General features: G+C 39.4%; 1 protein-coding gene across 1 annotated transcript in view; it reads right to left on the reverse strand.

The window, feature by feature from the left end:
- The window catches only part of LOC141805269 (regulator of G-protein signaling 3-like), an 86,321-nt gene that overhangs the window by 22,664 nt on the left and 45,350 nt on the right, over positions 1 to 18,307 (reverse strand). Inside the window, exon 10 of the mRNA XM_074690214.1 lies at positions 5,395 to 5,462. Coding sequence (XP_074546315.1) covers positions 5,395 to 5,462 — 68 coding nt within the window. The remainder of the gene's footprint in view (positions 1 to 5,394; positions 5,463 to 18,307) is intronic.

Consider the following 18,307-nt stretch of genomic DNA (forward strand, 5'->3'; position numbering starts at 1 on the left):
CTGCATTAATCGTCCAAAAACTTGTGTATTTCACCGATATTCCATCATGGTCCGCTCCGAGATAGTCCTCTGCTGCAGTCTGTGGCACTCCAGACAGCGGTGTGTGGCTGTATTGACCTCTGAACTCACGAAGACTTTGTTTACGCTTGCCCCTCAAAGAAAGGAGTCAGCTCTCCAGAAAGTACTGCGCATGCGCAGAAGACTATCTCGGAGCGGACCATGATGGAATATTGGTGAAAAACACAAGTTTTTGGATGATTAAGGCAGTTTTAGGAGCGTGCTGTCTATGCCCCGATGGATCCCATTATACGGACGTCCGCTGCACAATTTTGGATCTAAATATCTCCCGAAGCACTGCTTGGATCAGGAAAACCTTCTGGGTGAGTATTTTGTTCTACTTCATTCTATAAACAATGTAAAAGCTGTATAAACCGAACTTATCCTTTAAGTAGAATTGCATTGCTCAAAAGAGATGAGATTAAAGTACAATCTTCATTGACTAGAACTACACTAAAATGTCATCAGTTTTCATTGACTAAAACTATACAAAAATAACCATGGATAATGCTGACTACAATAAGACTAAAATGCTCAGACTTTTAGTCAACTGAAACTTGACAACTAAAAGGAGTATTAATGTGACTAAAACTAATAAAAACTAAACTAATAGTTTGACACAAAGACTAGACTAAAACTAAAATTAAAACAGGTCGCCAAAAATAACACTAGTTGGATGTAACAAATATCTACTAATGCTATACGTTACAGGCATATCTTCAGGCACTGGGCTGAGTAACTCTAAACAGTCCGAGTCTAACAAGTTTGCTTGTTGTCAAGCTCCAGTCTAATAATGTGAAGCCATGCAGAAGTGGTATAAGCCACATTTCATCGAGTGTTTGCTTGAGGCTTGCTACAGACTGGAAAACATCTTTACAGCCTGGGTCAAAAAACAGCTGGGGTCTGATCTGAATAGTTATTTTTCATTATTGACACACACACTGAAAGAAATTGAATTTTCTTCTAACTCCACAGTTAAGAATTTATAAAGATCATGAGTTTGTCCAATCAGAGGTGCAGATCATATGATTGACAGGTCTGACACCCTGTAGCTGTAAGTGAGGATGGCCAAAGCTCACCTATGGGGTCAGCAATTCCAATAGAAGGCCCCCACCAACAAAAGTCTTCATGACTCTGTTCAGCAAAAGAGAGTACGTCGCCATTTCATGCAGTCTATGGTTTTGAATAATAGCTCAACGTATATATTATAACTAGATAACTAAACACATCACTTTGTCACTTTGTTTCCAGTAAAAAGTTGTCTTGAACAAAAAAAAGTAGTGATAAAGAGAAGATTAAGGTGCGCTCCATTAATTTGCTTCCAAAACAAATGCATGCCTCGGCAAGAGTCACATCAGTGGGTAAAGGTGCTTATGGGAGTCTACCCTGGAAAACACTTCCGATTCTGGCCAAAGGTGTCACTGTAATCTTCGCAAAACAAATAGTCCTCACGTTGTCTGTAACTATAATCTTTCACAGACTTAAATGTGTGCAGCAGTTAACATGTTTGGACTGGACCTTCAGTGTATTTTTTATCAAGTGCAATCATCAGACCAGAAGTATTTCCGTTTGTATCTTCACTGATAAACAGACAAAAACTCCTGAGCTGGGGTAACTAGTCCCATGAGCCTGTGGCAACTTATGTAACTCAGGAATGTCTATGTAAAGTTGATACTCCATGCCTTATCTAAATATAGCCACACCAGCTCACAGATAAAACTCTGTAAAAGTGAATTTCTCCAAGTAGAATCCACAGAGGTTTCATGCTGGGGTAATTTTTCCATGAAAGTCACACTGGAAATTTGCCAACCTAGAACCTAGCAGGATTAGAAAGCTGAGGAGGAATAAATCTCTCCCTACAGCTGTTGTGTGAGCAAGCACATGCAAAAAGATGCAACACTTATGGCAACCTCTATATGTGGTGTGACTCTGGAGGACGTGTCAAATGAGTCAGGGGATTCAGCCAAAGGCGCTCATCCTTCCTCTCCCAGCAGAAATGTACGAGTTTCCATATGTTTCTTTATCTGTTTGACATTTCAAATGCTGTGCTGGAGCAAGAGTGCATTTAAGGAAGCTAACTGCTGCCAAACTGGCTTACATTTATATATATATATTTAAAAAAAGATGATTGTAAGCATTCAAAGTTAAATCAAAGGATTTCTTACTCACAGTCTTGGACTCTGGATTTAAATCTACAAGGAAAGAGCAGATTTTTTCACGCTCTGATAATTTTATTGCATCCAAGGTTTCAAAACAACTCTAATTGTGGCCCAAAAGAGCGCATTAAAAGTGATTTCCAGTGTATCCTCCCCATCATTTTATTGTTGCAGATGAAGAAAGGGCTTTAGAAGCACATGAGAATGAATCCAAATGCCTTTCAGCCTTTGGGACCTTGTGCAGTTTGGCATTGTGTCTGATTGACAGCTGAGGCTGCAGTGGGACGGGGACATGATTGTTAGCATTTTGTTTGGTGAGCCAAAGCTCGGAAACCTTGGCACATGCTCTTTATGACAGCAAAAGAGTGTGCAAAACACTTTTGCACAGATCAAATTCATCAAATGTAGTGCGGTACCACAGCTGATGTCCAGTCTGACCTGAAAAGTACTCTACCCTCTGTCTGCTTTTCTATGCCTTGGTAACTGTTTTGACTGGCTCCATCCCATTTGCATAAGAGCAGACTAACAAAATGAATTAAATGGGAAAAAAAACACGTTTATAAAAAAGACTTAACATTTGGTTGTAAAAAAGCCCTGATCCAACAAATCCTGATACTGATTCATAACCTTGGATTTGGAATCTGTCGGTACTGATACTGATACTGATACTGATACTGACCCAACAGGATCCAATACTAGGGCCGGGAAAATATGCTATTCTCTCAATTTGATTCTATTACAATTTTTGGGGTGCCGATTCAATTTAAATTGCAATTCTTTGATATTCACAATTTTTGCGGTTTTTGGTTTTTGTTCAGACCAGACCTTGGGAAAAAGTTAAGTGATGAAGACAATGTCTACAGACTATATCAGGAGCCCAATTTTCCATAAAATGCACATCATGTGAGTCAGAGAGAAATATTTCACCCTCTGCTGGAGAAAAGTGGTAACTTTTTTCCAAACCAGTTTATAAACAAAGACTGAAATTAAGAATTTGAATTTGAAAAAAAAAAAAAGATTTTTTGACAAAGAATCACAATTTTGATATTGCGAAACAAAAAATCCTGATAAACTGTTTTTCCCTCCCACCCCTATTCCATACCAGTATTAATCTTACAATCTCCATCCCTTAATGTGAGGATAAGATGCAGAGTGATGATATGTCAACTTTTGGCTTTTCTAACTTCAGATGAATAGTTGATCGTTATGCAATTGCTGTGTGGATCCGTTCATTGTAGCTGCTGTCTGATCTAGCTTTCTGGGTCTTTAATGGACCAAAATCCAATAAAAGGTCAGACTGGTTAATCTCTAGTTGTCTTGGGGCTTCTCAAGGCCAGTGTTTAGGGGTTATGCTCCTCAAACAATGAGAAATGTAAAAATCATATTGTTTTTGTCATTTTTAAAGCAAAGGTTTTCTTTCTGATAAATTTTAATGGCATGGAGTTGCGTTAGAGCCGGAGTCTCAGACTGAAATCACCTGAGGACCACTGAGCATCTAATCTTGTCACAAGGGGGGGGGGGGGGGGGGGAGGGGGGGGGGGCACATCAGGCGTTTTACAGTATTTTTTTGCTTTTCATGCTGAATGCTTGCTGCCAGACACCTGAGAGCTCTTCTTCTCAGACAGCTGCTCTAAGGGAGGTGATGGCAGTTGAAACCCTCAGTATGGCTTGAAGATGAACATCACTAAGTCTGGACCTAATCTTTGATTTGTCTCCTTTTGCTTGCTCTCTGCACTCTCTTTTTTAGTTGCATTGATTGCTCTTTCTTTAGCTTGTTGTGCCCCCTCATCTCCCTGGTACATTGCAAACAACTCCACATGTTTAGCTGAATAATACTGCATGAGGTTATAGTCCTAATGAACCCCTACTTTCTCTTTGCTTATGAGGTAGGTGTAATTCCCCTTAAATTCAACAAAGAAATAATCATCCTCCCACTTTTCCTGAAGCACTCTGTGCCTGATATCAATGCAGGCTGTATTACTGATGGATGCTGTGCTTGCACTGTGACAGGAGTTACTTTTTTACCCTTTTTTTGTTATTCTTTGGAAATCAATGGAAAAAAGACATTTTTTTTTCATTAGTATCTCTACACAATATGTGTGATTTCTGATGTAATTGAGACGCAAAGAAACATTTTTAGTGACATAATGACATGGCATTTTTGTAGCCCTTGTCTGTCGAAAAGCAAGCTGGTTCTTTAAGGTTTCTCAAGATGAACCAACTCTAAACTAGCACCAGGGTGTCTTTAAAGAGGCTTTATTCAACAGTAACGATGAAAATTGACACATCAGTTTTGGATCTTGGTAACTACAACTATCAGAAGTTTTAAATCTAAAGGCTGAAATTTGTAGTTGTTGAAAGTTTTTAATTTGTGTCAGTGGTCTTCTTGAACTTTTACCCTGATCTGTTGGAGTTTAGCAGGCGAAGCAGTGCTTGCTCCTCTCCCTTCTGCCAGCATTGCTGCTGTTGTCAAGCAAATACTGACTTCCATAATCACTGCTTTCTAATCCCTGCTGTAAAATGAGTAAAGGTTTCATCAGTCACGCTCCAGCGTCTCTGTAAACAGTTTAAGTGGCCCTCCTCATTCATTTTTAATTAATCCATGTCTACAGTCAACAATGTGGAAATTAAAAAAACGGACAGTAAAGAGAAGTCTGATAAGAACTTGCCTACCCAGTCTTCTTTTTTTTTGCCTTTCTCATGACAAGCAATCATTCTGCTCCACATGTGACTCACACTCTGCTGAGCTTTTTTTTCCAACAAACATTGCCTTTCAAGAAATGACATCTTGCTCCATTCACCGCTCGGAGCTCAAATGCATGATTCAGTTAGTTGCTACGGCTTCTGAGGATGTGTAACATGGAATTCATGCAGTAAGTATCTTACTGAGGGCATGTTTATGCATGATGAGTTTGTTGGCATTGGTGCGGTATCACGGGTCAATTGCTTCATATGTGGAAAACACAGGCCTATCCATTCATTGAGTGAAGACATGCAAAGGAAATGAATAAAATCATGCAAACTGGAATGGAAGAGGAGGAAAAGTCCAACAAACTGCTCCAGTGATAGATGTTCAAGATGCTTTTAAAAGAAGAGCTGAAACCTGAAGATTAAAGGTTGTTTAAGCTTTTCGAGTACACAAACAAACAAAAAGTTTTAATAAGGAATTTGTTTGACTTACTGTTAAGCATTGCATATTCTCCGGGCGATTGGTCTCTGGGGCAGCACCATGGTTTGACAGCACAGCCTCTGAAATGTAGACAAAGGAATCACGGGCTGAGACGGTGCCTTTTGAGCACATTTCTCCCACTGCCAACGCAAAACAGTCCACTGGATGCACAAAAATAAAGTCCTCAAATAGTTCTGAGTGTCCATAAAAGTAAGCGGGGAAGATAACAACAAGCAATTATGGCAACAGTTGTCCTGCAGCAGCCTCTCGCCGGGCTGGGATTCAAACTTCAGAGTGCACATAAAAGGCAACAAATAAAAAAAAAGAAAAGCAACAGGACAGCAGGGTGAAGGAAAATCCAGTGAGATGCAAGGATCCAACAAACTGCCCCAGAGAGGAGTGGAAGTGGGAACAAGTGAGAGGGAGGGAGAGAAGGAGGGCCGAGGAGGAGAAAAGGAACTCCTCTCTCACTCTATTATCCGTCCGTCACAGGGCTCCTGGGAAGTTGCTATGGCTACAGGGACTCACGCCTCAGTGTCCTTTTAACTATTGCTCATAAAGGCGGCATTCAGCTTTGGGCCACAATGCAGATCTCCCTCTTTTTCTCTCCTCCTCACTACATTTCTTTCTGTTTTCATCCGTTTGTGTATTCCACTTGATTTCCTTTTATCTCATTTTCTGTCCTCCGCCTCCCTCCATCACAGAACAACCCCACCCTCCAAACCCGACCTCATTCTTCAGTTTGTCCCTTTTATCTCTCTCTTCTCCTCACTTTTTCATCACACCCATACCTCCATCACCACAGGAGAGAAATTGTCCTTTCTCTCCAGACTGTGAAATGTTGTTTTCCAAACTCCGCCGACCACGTCCAAACAGCCGGGACACAAATGGAAGAGCTTAAGGGAAGAAGTGTTTCTCTTTTAACCTCAATTCAAGTCTGAATAATCAGATTACATACTGACACACACCTTGAAAAGTCCATTAAAGTGGCTTTAAGGTAAGAAAGTAAAAATGTAACACTGCATTTCAGTGCTGAATATACTTTGTTAGACTTTTCTTGGTGCAGCAGTTTCATTTTTTGTCTATGTGAACTCCAAATTACAGTCTTAGTACTTCAGACTCTTGTTTATTTCAAGCTAATGGTGAAGATAGATGACTTTTCTATAAGTGTAAATAGAGGTGTGATCAGGGTGGCTGAGTTAGGTCACAAAAGTTAGCCTTCCCCTTTTAAAACCAACTTCTTAAGATGTCGACTTACCCAAACTATGATAAGCAAAGCCATAGGGAAAACTCAAGGACAAATCTGTGGTCAATCACATGTATTAATGTTGTTTAAGTGCCTGAGTCCCTGACTAGTTCATTCAGTCTGCTCTGTGCAAATTAATAGGTTGTGCTTTTGCATTCAGCAAAAGTGTAAATCTTGTGTATCTGATCTAATGAGGTTTAACCTGCCAGATATGACACATTGACAAATTGGGGTGGAGCTGGAGTCAGACTGCACATTGACCTGAATTAAACCGCTCAGATTTGGTGCCATGATGGAGCTGAGATGGAGCAGATCCAGTGACTTGGCAGTTAATCTTGTCCATAACAAGAAAGAACAAAAAAATTAAAGGAATTTTATTTTAGGAAACGTAAATCTGGATTGGGGGGGGGGTTAGTTCGGTAACACACATTTTCAGTTTTCATCAGAAACTCCAAAATGTTTGGGATTTTTGATCAAGATACAAAATTAAGATAGACAGTACAAGATACAATAACATTCTTCAAGAGATGCTCTTAAGAAATATAGCTGAACACAATCTAAAAAACATTTAAAGCTCCTGTGGGATGCTGTTTGTTTGTGTCAGTTTTGGCGCCCCCTGTGGACAAAAAAGTATGTGCTGTCTTTCTGCTGGTATTGTTTGGTAAGAATCCTCTAATTTAACCAAATTTCAAACTTGTTTTCATGTTTTTTTTCCTTGTCTCCTGAGTAGTTTGAACATTTTGCAGGAAGAAATGTGAAAGAAAAAAAAAGTAAAAATTAAAAATAGCAACATCAAAAATAAAAGGCACTTTTGGCCTTAAGAACTCTGATTTGATCAGTATTCAGGACCAGTTTTGTCTTGTCGGGGCTACATTCACTGGACCACTAGGTGACACCTCACCAAAAGCACATTTAAGACTTGAAATGTACGTTCTTCACTGGATGTCATTGCAAACATAAACTTCAAGCATCTTGAATCATTTCAGACACAATTGCCTGTTTCCTCTGTGAGCCTACAGTTTAACCCTAAGAAGAGGGCTCAACCCTTTAGATGTTACTGCCATAGTAACCACAGGCCTGTTCTCTTTTTAAGAAGGGATTCTTTCTCTTGTGAATCTGAAACCTCCAGGGGTCCAGCAGAAGGAGAGGGGCTAACCTGGCTGGCATCAGGCCCAGGAAAAGAGCTTTTTGTGTGGGTAAGACTTTGGTAGCGGAGGGCATATGAGGGGAGGAGACGTGGAGCAGCTGTTAACGAGAAACATCCAGCAGGACTGATGCAAAAACAAAACTGAAGGCCAAACAATATGAGACGGAAACAGTGAACCTGGGAAAAGTCCACACGGGAGAAATTCAAAGATTAGGAATAAATGGGATAAATAGGAAACAAAGGGTAAAAGACAGAGACAATGAAACCTTTTAGATGAAGTAAAAAAGAAGGTAAGAAACAGAAATTAAAAGGTTTTGCCAGTCTTCTTTTCAGATCTGCCAAAATCATTAAAAGCCTTCAACTCTGCTCATTTCCCTCGTTGCACCACTTGCCCACTTGACACCAAGACCCTCTTTTCACCTCCTGTCGCTTGCAAACAAACACTTGATTGAGAGGGTGGAAAAGCCAAGATGAGAGGGGACTGCTTCCACTTCAAAGTTTGGCTCTTTTCAGATCAAGAAAATGTTTCAGTCGATATTTGACAGCTTTGGCGTGGGCATCAAACTAGGATCTGGGTTTAATATCATTCAGTGCATGTTTTCACATGTTTTCATTGACAAACAATTCTTGGGAAGAAATATCTTCTTAAACACACTTTCCAATTTTCAGTTCATTCAACAATTTTGTCATAGTTTTCAACACAAACAATCATCATCATCATCATCATCATCTGCACCTCTCAATTATTGATTATATATATTGAAGTAAGTCAACTTTAATTCCAGCTAGGCTCCAAATCTTGCTCCTAGGATTGTATTTCATATCAAATGTAATGCCAGGTGGCTTGAATGAACCATTAACATGATGAAGAACGTGTTTTGTGATTTTGATAATGTAGTTCAGCAAATATTCATTGACAAAAAGTGTCCAAATGGTTGAGACAGATGGCCAGATATGAGTCTGTTTGAGTTAATAGTTTCAGCCTCTTAACTGGATGACGTCCCTTTCACTGTCAGCTTGTGTTTTCTCGTGATGGGTTTAGCTGGGTCACTCTAAATAGTATTTTAAAGTGCACAGTCTTAATGTTCTCAGTGAAACAAAAAAAAATGAAATGACATGAGGCAATTTTTGCTGTGATTGGTGCTGTGCTGAAAGAAATGTTTGACTATGAAAAGAAGGAAGGAAAACAAAGATGAAGAAAACTTTGTACAATGTATGATGGGTATTGCAGCCTACAGCTTCTTTTATACCCTTTATGTAACATGGGGTTGTTTGCAGTGCTTGAATGTAAAGTTTGTGAGGGGGAGGAGGGATAAAGAGACTCTACAAGGAAAGTTTCAGAGTATTTTTGTGATGTTCTGTGCATACATCTGGCTCCATAATCCTCTTGGTCATGTATAAATATTATCAAATGAACTGCTGATCAGGTCAAACATGTTTTTAATAACTCTGTGTTTAATACTGACATGAATCTCATCCCGTCCAACAGGATAACTGTGTGTCTATCAAATTAAGGTTAAGGTGATGATTAAGGTTAAATCCTTGGGCCTGTCACCATAACAAATTTTGCTAGACGATAATTTTCCAAAATATTATTGCTGATAAACAATATCATTGTCAATATTATTTTGATTTTTTTCCCATTTTTTCATTGATGTAATTATGATAAATGGGATAATAAAGTGAGTACACCATATCAAAAGCAAGAAACTTTAATTTCTTAAGAGTATTTAACTGTAATTAAAAGGTCAGGATCGTTTGAATAAAATAAATAAAACAAAAAATATAATAAATTTAACAAACAAGAAAGAGAAAAAAAATACAATGAAAATGAAATGGAGTCTATTTTAGAAAAAAATACAAGTCAATGAAAATAATTAATACTAATCAAAAACAATAAAACATAGACCCTGTCTCTAAAGAAAAAACAAAACTTCCAAAAAAAAAACAACGATAAAAACCAAAGTCTAAATAAAAGGGAGTTTATACAGTTCCTGAATTGTTTGTAACATGCACTTTTTCCCAGTCAATCCGTACTGTCTGTCAAACATTTTGAACATTTCTGGCTTTCAACCGTATTGAAGGGCTGCATTTCTTTGGCAATGTAGCTGTCTTTGAGCGTCCACCATTTGGCGCTTTTATTTCTATTTACTTTGCAGACCAAAAGCCTCAGTAAGAGCGGATTGTCAAAGAACAAGGCTCCGCTGCACCTCCCTCTTCCTCTTCGTCGCCACTATTTTCAAACAAATGCGACATATTAGCTCACACTTTGTTCATTCTGATAAAAAACAAAATATTCCCACACTGGGACTGTGGCAGGCGGCTTAAGAACCGTATCTTTCGTGCCATCACTCATATTAGCGTGTTTCCTCCTTAGCTCTCAGGACGCTCGCTTCAGCTCTTTCCGTGTGTAGGCGTGAGCAGCCCCGTCTCAAAAGATGCCAAAGATCGCATTTTTGACAGATGCTCACTCTGCTATAAATCCGCTGAATCCGCTATAGAACCTTTGCACCCCGATGTTAGGAAAGATAGACGTAGTGAGCCATCTTCTCATTCAGCCTCTTTGGTTGAAAGAGAGGAGGAAAACAAACATGCATGCACGTGTCAGTTTATCGAGACTGGCAAACTTACCGAGGACGTTTTTATTTATCGTTCGGTTAATTGATTTATTGATTACTATGACAGGCCTATACATCCTCATTTCAAATATTTCCATTTGTAGGACTATCTAAAAGTCTACAACATAAACTGGCTCAAAATTTGGTACAGATACTCATTGGGCTTGGATAATGATTCTTGTTGGCTTTGGTGAACACATAACTTTTTGCTGACATAACATTGACTTTTTTTAAATATTCTGATTTGTTTGATAATTTCCTAGACATGTCAACTCACGGCAGATTTTCCTTTGAAATTTAAACGGCTCTATCTCAGCTCATATCCAGGTCAGACTAGATGCTTAAGCAGGATTTTAGCCCAATATGGAAGAGTTGAAGATTCTTTCTTATAGGCACACACCATACAGGGCGTTATTTTTTCCCTTTTTATTTTGCAAGTAATTCAATTGTGAGTTTTGCTCATAGTGGACTCGAGTTGACTGACTAAAAAGAAGAGGCTAAAGGCCCATCTCTTTGCCTCATCCATATTGGAAAGCAGCTAGACTGAGTCCAGCATTTCCAATTTGGTCCATCAACAATAGGCTTCAAAACTCTGTATCAGAAAATAATGGATGATGTCACAAGAGACCACATCTATACGGTACAGTCTATGGTCAGAACCCTTTGGCCTTGAAAAATCAATCATTCAGTGTACAAAAGAGAAATAATAAGATTGGTGCTGTAAGAAGATACTATGAGACAGAGGAAAAATGTGTGCTGCTCTGACAAAAAAACATCTTTACCTACAAGATGTTGTACAATGATACTACCACAACAAACTGACAAAGATAAATAGCTAACACACTCCAGAAACCCTGTGAGTAACAGCCGTTAGAATTTACGGGTGTCATCCATTCCAGCTCATTCTCTATCCAATGTCATCAAGATGGTTGTGATGATTGGTCAGGAGCCATTGCGTAGTATGTCATGTCTGTTGGTGACATTGTTTAGGCGCTGTGATAACCTACTCTGACCCACTGAGGTGTATGCATGTAACTTGACTTTCACCTCTTTCAACAGTTCACTAAACGACAAAACTAGACGAGTCTGTGGTCCTGTGGCTGGTCTACTGAGTGGGGCTATGTTTCCTGCATGTACAACATTTGCATAAAAATGCTGCATATCAGCTGTACATCTCATCTCCTCTTACATCTCCTCTCTATCCCTCCATGTGATAGCTTCTGTGATATACAGCAAAATGTATCAATGTGAAAAAGAAGCAAAAACTATGGTGGGACCAAAAACTGGTGATCTGATGCCCTGAAACAAATAACACTGCCCTCATGTGTTTTGGAGGAGTACTGCAAAGCAACAAGGACACAAGTATGTAGTGCTTACGACTGTGTCAGCCACTACAGCTCAGGGTCAATGCAGAAGTATAAACAAGGTTCAACAGTCAAACTTAAGCCTTCAGCTGGAGAGCTGGTTGGCCCTAACCTGACACACCAGACGGACAGTTTCATATATCCGCCACGGAATTATTTCACAAGTCCATCTGGGTAGCAGCTCTTCCGATTTGTTTTCAGAGGCGGGACTTTAAAAAAATCCACAGCTGGTGATTGGACGACCGTCCTGATTAACACACTCACCACAGACCAATCCACATCAAGCCACGGTATGACGTAGCTTTATGTGAGCCGATGCTTCTAAGAAACAATAGATGAACAACTACTGAATCACGAGAAACAGCTGTGAAAAAGGCGTTAGACGACAGCTTCCGTATTTATAAATTTAACTTAAGAATCAGTCTGCTGATGTCACGTCTGTTCCCACAGCTCCCGCCTCTCTTCCCTGATTGGGCCGGTTAGAATTTAGCAGAGTGAATTCGTTGGTCAATGGAGCCTGGCAAGATGGACCTGCAGGAGTTCAGAAACTGAATCAGGCAGGTCCGTCTGCTCTGCAAGGTTAGGTTGGCCCATTCTTTGGAATAAAGTTGAACATTGCCACAACTTTTACATTTTAATTGTTCCCGTGGCTAAACCAATGCTTCTCCAAATTTGATTTTAAAGCTGCAGAACAAAAGGATGCAGCTTTCCAGTTGGTATGGAGGTGGGAAACCAGAACACTGAACATTTTTAACAGTCTTACCACAACTAAAGCCAACTAAATGTTCTAATAACAAGCATCCAATGGGTGGTTTTATTTTAACAGTTGCATGGCATTTCACTGACTAGTTCTCATTGTGATATCAAAGAGAGCTCAAAAGCAGGCTTCATGTGCATAATTCAATGCAAAAATGTTGCTTATAAATGGATATTCAGATAATGTACTGTATGTGTTCAACACATTCAATTTGAACACTTGAGGGAGTGCATCTTTATTAATGCTCGACTAATCTGCACACTACTAACCCCAAGCTCAAGAGTAACTCTCACATGGGAAAACACATCTGATAGATGTTTTTGCTGTGCTTCTGTCTGACTGCAGCAGCTGCCGAGCAACACACTCCTTTATTGCATGATACTTTATGAAACAAGACAATGTGATGACTTTTGGCCAGGCTTGATCTCCGTTCAGTAATGATTGACGCATTCTCATTTTCTGCCTCTGTCCTTCCCTAGCAAGGCAGCACAGCCAGAGAGGATTATGTCTGCTGTCTGCTCACTCAAAGTGTCGAATGATTGTGTCTGAGAGAGATTTGTTTAAAAAAAGGATTTGGAGGGAATAAACATGAAATATTGAAAAACGGGATGCAGGCTTGTGCCCAGATTGTATATTACCACAGAATTCACCAAAAAGGATCACAGGGTTTATTGTTACTTCATAGAAGCAAAACCACATAAAAAAAAAACACATTTTTACCTAATGAAGTTTTTGATGCTTTATTCAAGACTAACAAAGAGATTAATCTAGAGATCACGCCTTCATGGCTCTTTTTTGTCAGTGTATAAAAGATAAAACTGCTGGTTTATCACCACCAGAAAGTAAGACTCTTTGCAACAAGAACAAATTGTCACTTGGTAGAGAAATCTAACAAACCAGACCTCATTAATATTTTAAAGGCTGGCATTGTAGAGATGCAGCAAAAGCAGGTGGCTACTCAAGCTGAAAACTAACCAATTTACTGAGAGAACACTGCAATAAATGAAGCTACATTTTGCTGAGCTTCAAATGAAAAAATTAAGAACAAAGTGGATTTAAATTATAGATTCTGAACTCGGCTGCTTCCCTAAACTTCTCACGTTATGTCAAACCACTGTTCTAATGCATATTGCATTACACAGGTGAAATTAATGTGCTATCAGGGGATTTTAATTAGTCATTCTATGTATTCCAAGATGCATGTTTATACAGCCCCAAACTTTCATCTTACAATGTGTTAATCATGGCACTGAAATTAATCTTGCTCTAAATGATGTGGACGTTAAAATTTTCTGTCGCAAGCACAAACAACACAAAAGTGCATCTCTTAATGCTACTTGTTAAAGCTAAAGTGCTGTACTTTCTGCAGAAACTCAAGAACTTTGACAGCTGAGGTGTTTAAGAAAATCAAGAAAAGCTTCATCAACATCCAGAGTTTAAAGAACACATATGAAGACATAAAACTGGATCAAAGTTATCACCAGGTTGCCCAGGTTGAGGTTGCACACGCTGTGGGGTTAGCCCTAAAACAGGTGTTCAGGCATAAAAAGGCCCAAAAAATAACTACAATTTTAGCTATTTTTTATTATTAAAATTAATAATAAATATAAAGACCAGTTCCTGATCCTTCTTGACATATTTCTCCACGTCGCCCCCTAATGGAGAACTTTTTCAAAAAATGTGCTTAAAGTTGTTTAAAATGCAGGATAAGAGATACTAGAGCCAAGGACCATGTTTACAAGTTAAAACAGTCAAAATCCTACAGAGCCCAGCATAGCGCCAGAGCTTTGATTTGTATATTGAGTTTTGATTGGCGGTAGATTTGAAACCAGATAAGATGGATTCATCATTTTGAATATAAAATCTGGGGAGTTGCACTTTAGTGTTGCAATTTTATCACATCCCAGAGTGTTTTCCTTCTATGAGTGTGTTTGCTGGAAGTCAAAACATTATGATCCAAACCACAGTTGTTCACATCTCCTCTTAGGTCGAATACGCGTCAATGCATTTCTTACATTTACATTTTTGAGGGATACAGCCATTACATTTCTGTATCTAGAAAATCTGTGTAAATTTCCCTTTTTTGTTAATTGAAGTTTATCCCAATTTATCTATTTAGTCTGAACATGCATCAATACATTTTAATAAAGTTTGGGATAAGAGGGTTGTATCAATAGCCACGGTTACATGAGGGGTTTTTCGTCTTTCCGGATTGAATCTTTCTGAATGACTATTCCGAAAACAATACTATACATGGAAAGGAATATTCCAATCTCTGGTCTACATGCGCCGCTATAATCAAACAGAATAGTTAATGGGGCATGGGCAGAAAAACGTAAACATCACGTGATTTATCAAAGTTGCGTCTTACGTCATATCTGAGCATGTGCTAAAAGAACGCACCCTGACAACTTTACATTTGAGTGGATACATGATACCTCAATCGGTTTGGGGAATAAAATATTCCACCCCTGTGAAACCTATTAAATATCAATTCGGATTGGCGCGTTTCTTTCGAAATGAGGTGTGTACAAAGGTTAAATTCTTTCCATTTGAGCAAATTCACCGAATGCAAGCGGGATATTTGGGTCCATGTATACGTGGCTAATGTATTGCAATTTTCTTTTGCAAAATCTAACACTACAGCATGCAAAAATGTAAAGATATGCTCTGGTAGATCTGGTATGGTAGATCAAAAAGAGTTTAAAACATCATGAAAAACAATCATGATAAAATCCAGATCCTGATCCTGCTATACATTAAGATTTTGACACATTTGACATATCGCCCCCCAATGGTGAACCTTATTCTTGAGATGAAGCAGAGTTTGCTGATGCTTACACCGGACATAACAGCAGAAAACTGACCACATACCTTCTGGTATAAAGAGACAATTGCTTGAAGTTTGATCTCATTAGTCTGAAATGACAGTACAAATATGTTTGACCACACTAAGTGACTGATTTTTTTCAAGAAAACAGAGAAGAAATTGTTAAATACAGTAACTGTACATTACTTTAATGGATAATAAATGTATCAGTGAGAGATGGCCTGCTGTGACTGAGTAACCTAAGGGTGGAACATCACACCACATTCATGGACACAGTGTGACTGTGTGAGACTGATATGTCGGCCAGCACAGATTGACACGATGCAAATATTTTCCCATAGCAGAGCTGTTTGAAATAAGCAGGATGGAGACGTGTTTGCTCTCCACATGACTGCGTCCCTTGTAAGCAGTCACACTCCCTCAAGTCATGCCTACTTAGTTCCGCCTACCTCAGACAGGCTCAACCTATCAGCCCATCAGGAAATTAATTCAAATTAACTTTGTGTCCATGACGACTTTGAGCCGTCGAGGTTCATTGCTTCTGACCCCAACACATGGAAGTGTCCGCCCACTGGAGATTAAGGACTGTGACTATTTGGAGGCTGGCAGCCTGCACAGAGACACATCCGTGATGCACAGAGTTTGGATTGTGGGTTGTAGAATATTCTCTGTGCGTCTGATGCTGAATGTCCGCCTCCCTTTGATCCGTCACGTTTCTGCTGCTAATAATCCCCCTGCAGTCTGTCACCTTGTTGTTCAGCTCATCATCAGTGATCACTGTCAGATTTCCAGCATGCACAAGCACAGCAGGAAATGGTTGACGACTCAGTTTCTGTTAACTCTACAAACAAGAAGGGATACTTCATCACCTTGTGAACAGCCTGCAATCATGATCAGGTGTAGATGTGTCAAAAAGGTGTTTTACAGCCAGAGAAACTTTGCCCTGGTACAACAAGGGTTTTGACTATCAGAAGTAGGGTCTAAATTTAGGGGCCGTTTACACGACAACGGTTTTAGGTAGGGATGCACGATATTATCGGCACAATATTGGTATTGGCTGATAAAAGCTTAAAAACGTGTTTATCGGTATCGGCAGATATGAAAATTTCTGCCGAGAAGTATTATTTTCCATCTGAAAAATAAGCTCCTTAAATAAAATAAAGCACTTCATTTATTTGCACTGCAGAGCTCTGTGTCTGTCACCAGGTTGTTACAGTAGCTCTAAAATAATCAAATGCAACTTGGTTATGTTTAAAAATGCATTGTACATTTAAAGTTCATGTGATCTAAAGAAATTATTTTTCTGTATTTCAATACTGAATGTCTTGAGTTTGAAAAAATAATACATTTCTTATTTATGGTAAAATCAAATGTTTTTTGTCTTGTTTTATGTGTGTTTCTTAAACAAATAAGACCGTCACAATAAGAGTAACATAAATTCCAGTACAGGATAGACTTAGCTTTCTTTACAGTGAAAAAAACAAACAAACTTGTAATTATCGGTATCGGCCAAAAGGGGGTTTGATATATCGGCATATCGGATATCGGCAAAAATCCAATATCGTGCATCCCTGGTTTTAGGGTGAAACGCACAAGTTTTGTTGCGTTTCAGCCTCGCGTTTACACAGAAACGGCATTTCAGCCGACCCAAAACGGCCTCCAGAGTGGGATTTTTCTGAAACGCCCCCGACACCATTGCCGTGTAAACAGTAAGCCGGCGTTTTCAGTGGAAACGCTGACGTCACACTCCGCCTCGCGCGCGGGCCTACAACAGGACAACAGTACCGTTGTTACAATCGTCACAAACTACCGTGTTGTGCTTATACTGCTCAATCAGCTGTTGCTCCACTTTTTAACTTAGTATTCCCCAATACACCGAATGATCGGCTCAACTCTACTTTGGTGGAGATCTCCCAAAAGCGGCTTCTGGACAAGACAGTTTCCGTGTAAATGCAGATTTTTTTTCACTGTGTTGTAGCATTTTCAGATGAAACGTTGTCGTGCAAACGAGGCCTTAGTTCTGGGTTCAGAAATTTACCCCGGTAAATGGCCCTGCCAAGTTCCAGGTATCCAAGAAAATCCTGGAGGTGTGGGTCGTTTCTGATTACAATAACACCCCAGACAGCTGTGACTGACTCGGTTTATTAACTCCTAAACAATGTTTTTTATAAGCCTGATAATGTGAATGTGTCTCTGTCTGCTGCCAGTTTTTCAGTTTAAAGAGTGACCCTGTAAACTGGAGACCTTTATCTGAACTTGTCAGTCGATATCAAATTGATAGCAGCTGTTTGAACACTGAAAAAAATCCTTGGGAATGCATTCTAGTTTATTTTTCTATAACTACTGTATGAATGTGTTGAACTATTCTTATCTGATATTTTTTGGGCTGATAGGTTTATTGGTTTTATTGGTGCTAAAGTGGTTGAGTTGTCTATCCATCAAGGGGCTGATATTTTAAGCTGAAATCGCAACATGTTTTAGACAACATAGACAACAGACAACAGCTCTGCCTCTCGTGCTTCTCCCCTTCCTGGTGTCAACAAACCATCTGCAGTGCAATCAAGCACAATCCAAACCAGCGCAGGCTGAATATCCTCCAAGCTGACTGGCTAACTGCTGTGCTACACATAAAGATGCCAGCATGTATGTGTCTTTCTATGGTGTATTTTTTGCTGAACAGTCTTCTTACTGCCCTCTTCTGGTCTGGTGTCACATTGCAATTACTTTTTTTTTCTTCATAACTCATTGGCCTTATTTGTATAGAAACAGAGACATACATGCAGTTTGGGCAATAAAACTTGTTCCAAATTCAGTCAGATGTCGAACGAGCACAGTCGACAGTGTCATTTAGGCGCAGGAGGGTCAGGACAGTAGCCAGGAGTTTAAGTTGTTCGGGTCAAATGCTGAGCTTTAGGTCAAATGGGTATCAGCCGGGGGTCCAAACATCAGATGCATGGCATGTC

Source organism: Halichoeres trimaculatus, unplaced genomic scaffold (assembly GCF_033239565.1).
Source record: "Halichoeres trimaculatus isolate MK-OKI-2021-1 unplaced genomic scaffold, fHalTri1.1 fHalTri1_scaffold_16, whole genome shotgun sequence".
Taxonomy (NCBI): domain Eukaryota; kingdom Metazoa; phylum Chordata; class Actinopteri; order Labriformes; family Labridae; genus Halichoeres; species Halichoeres trimaculatus.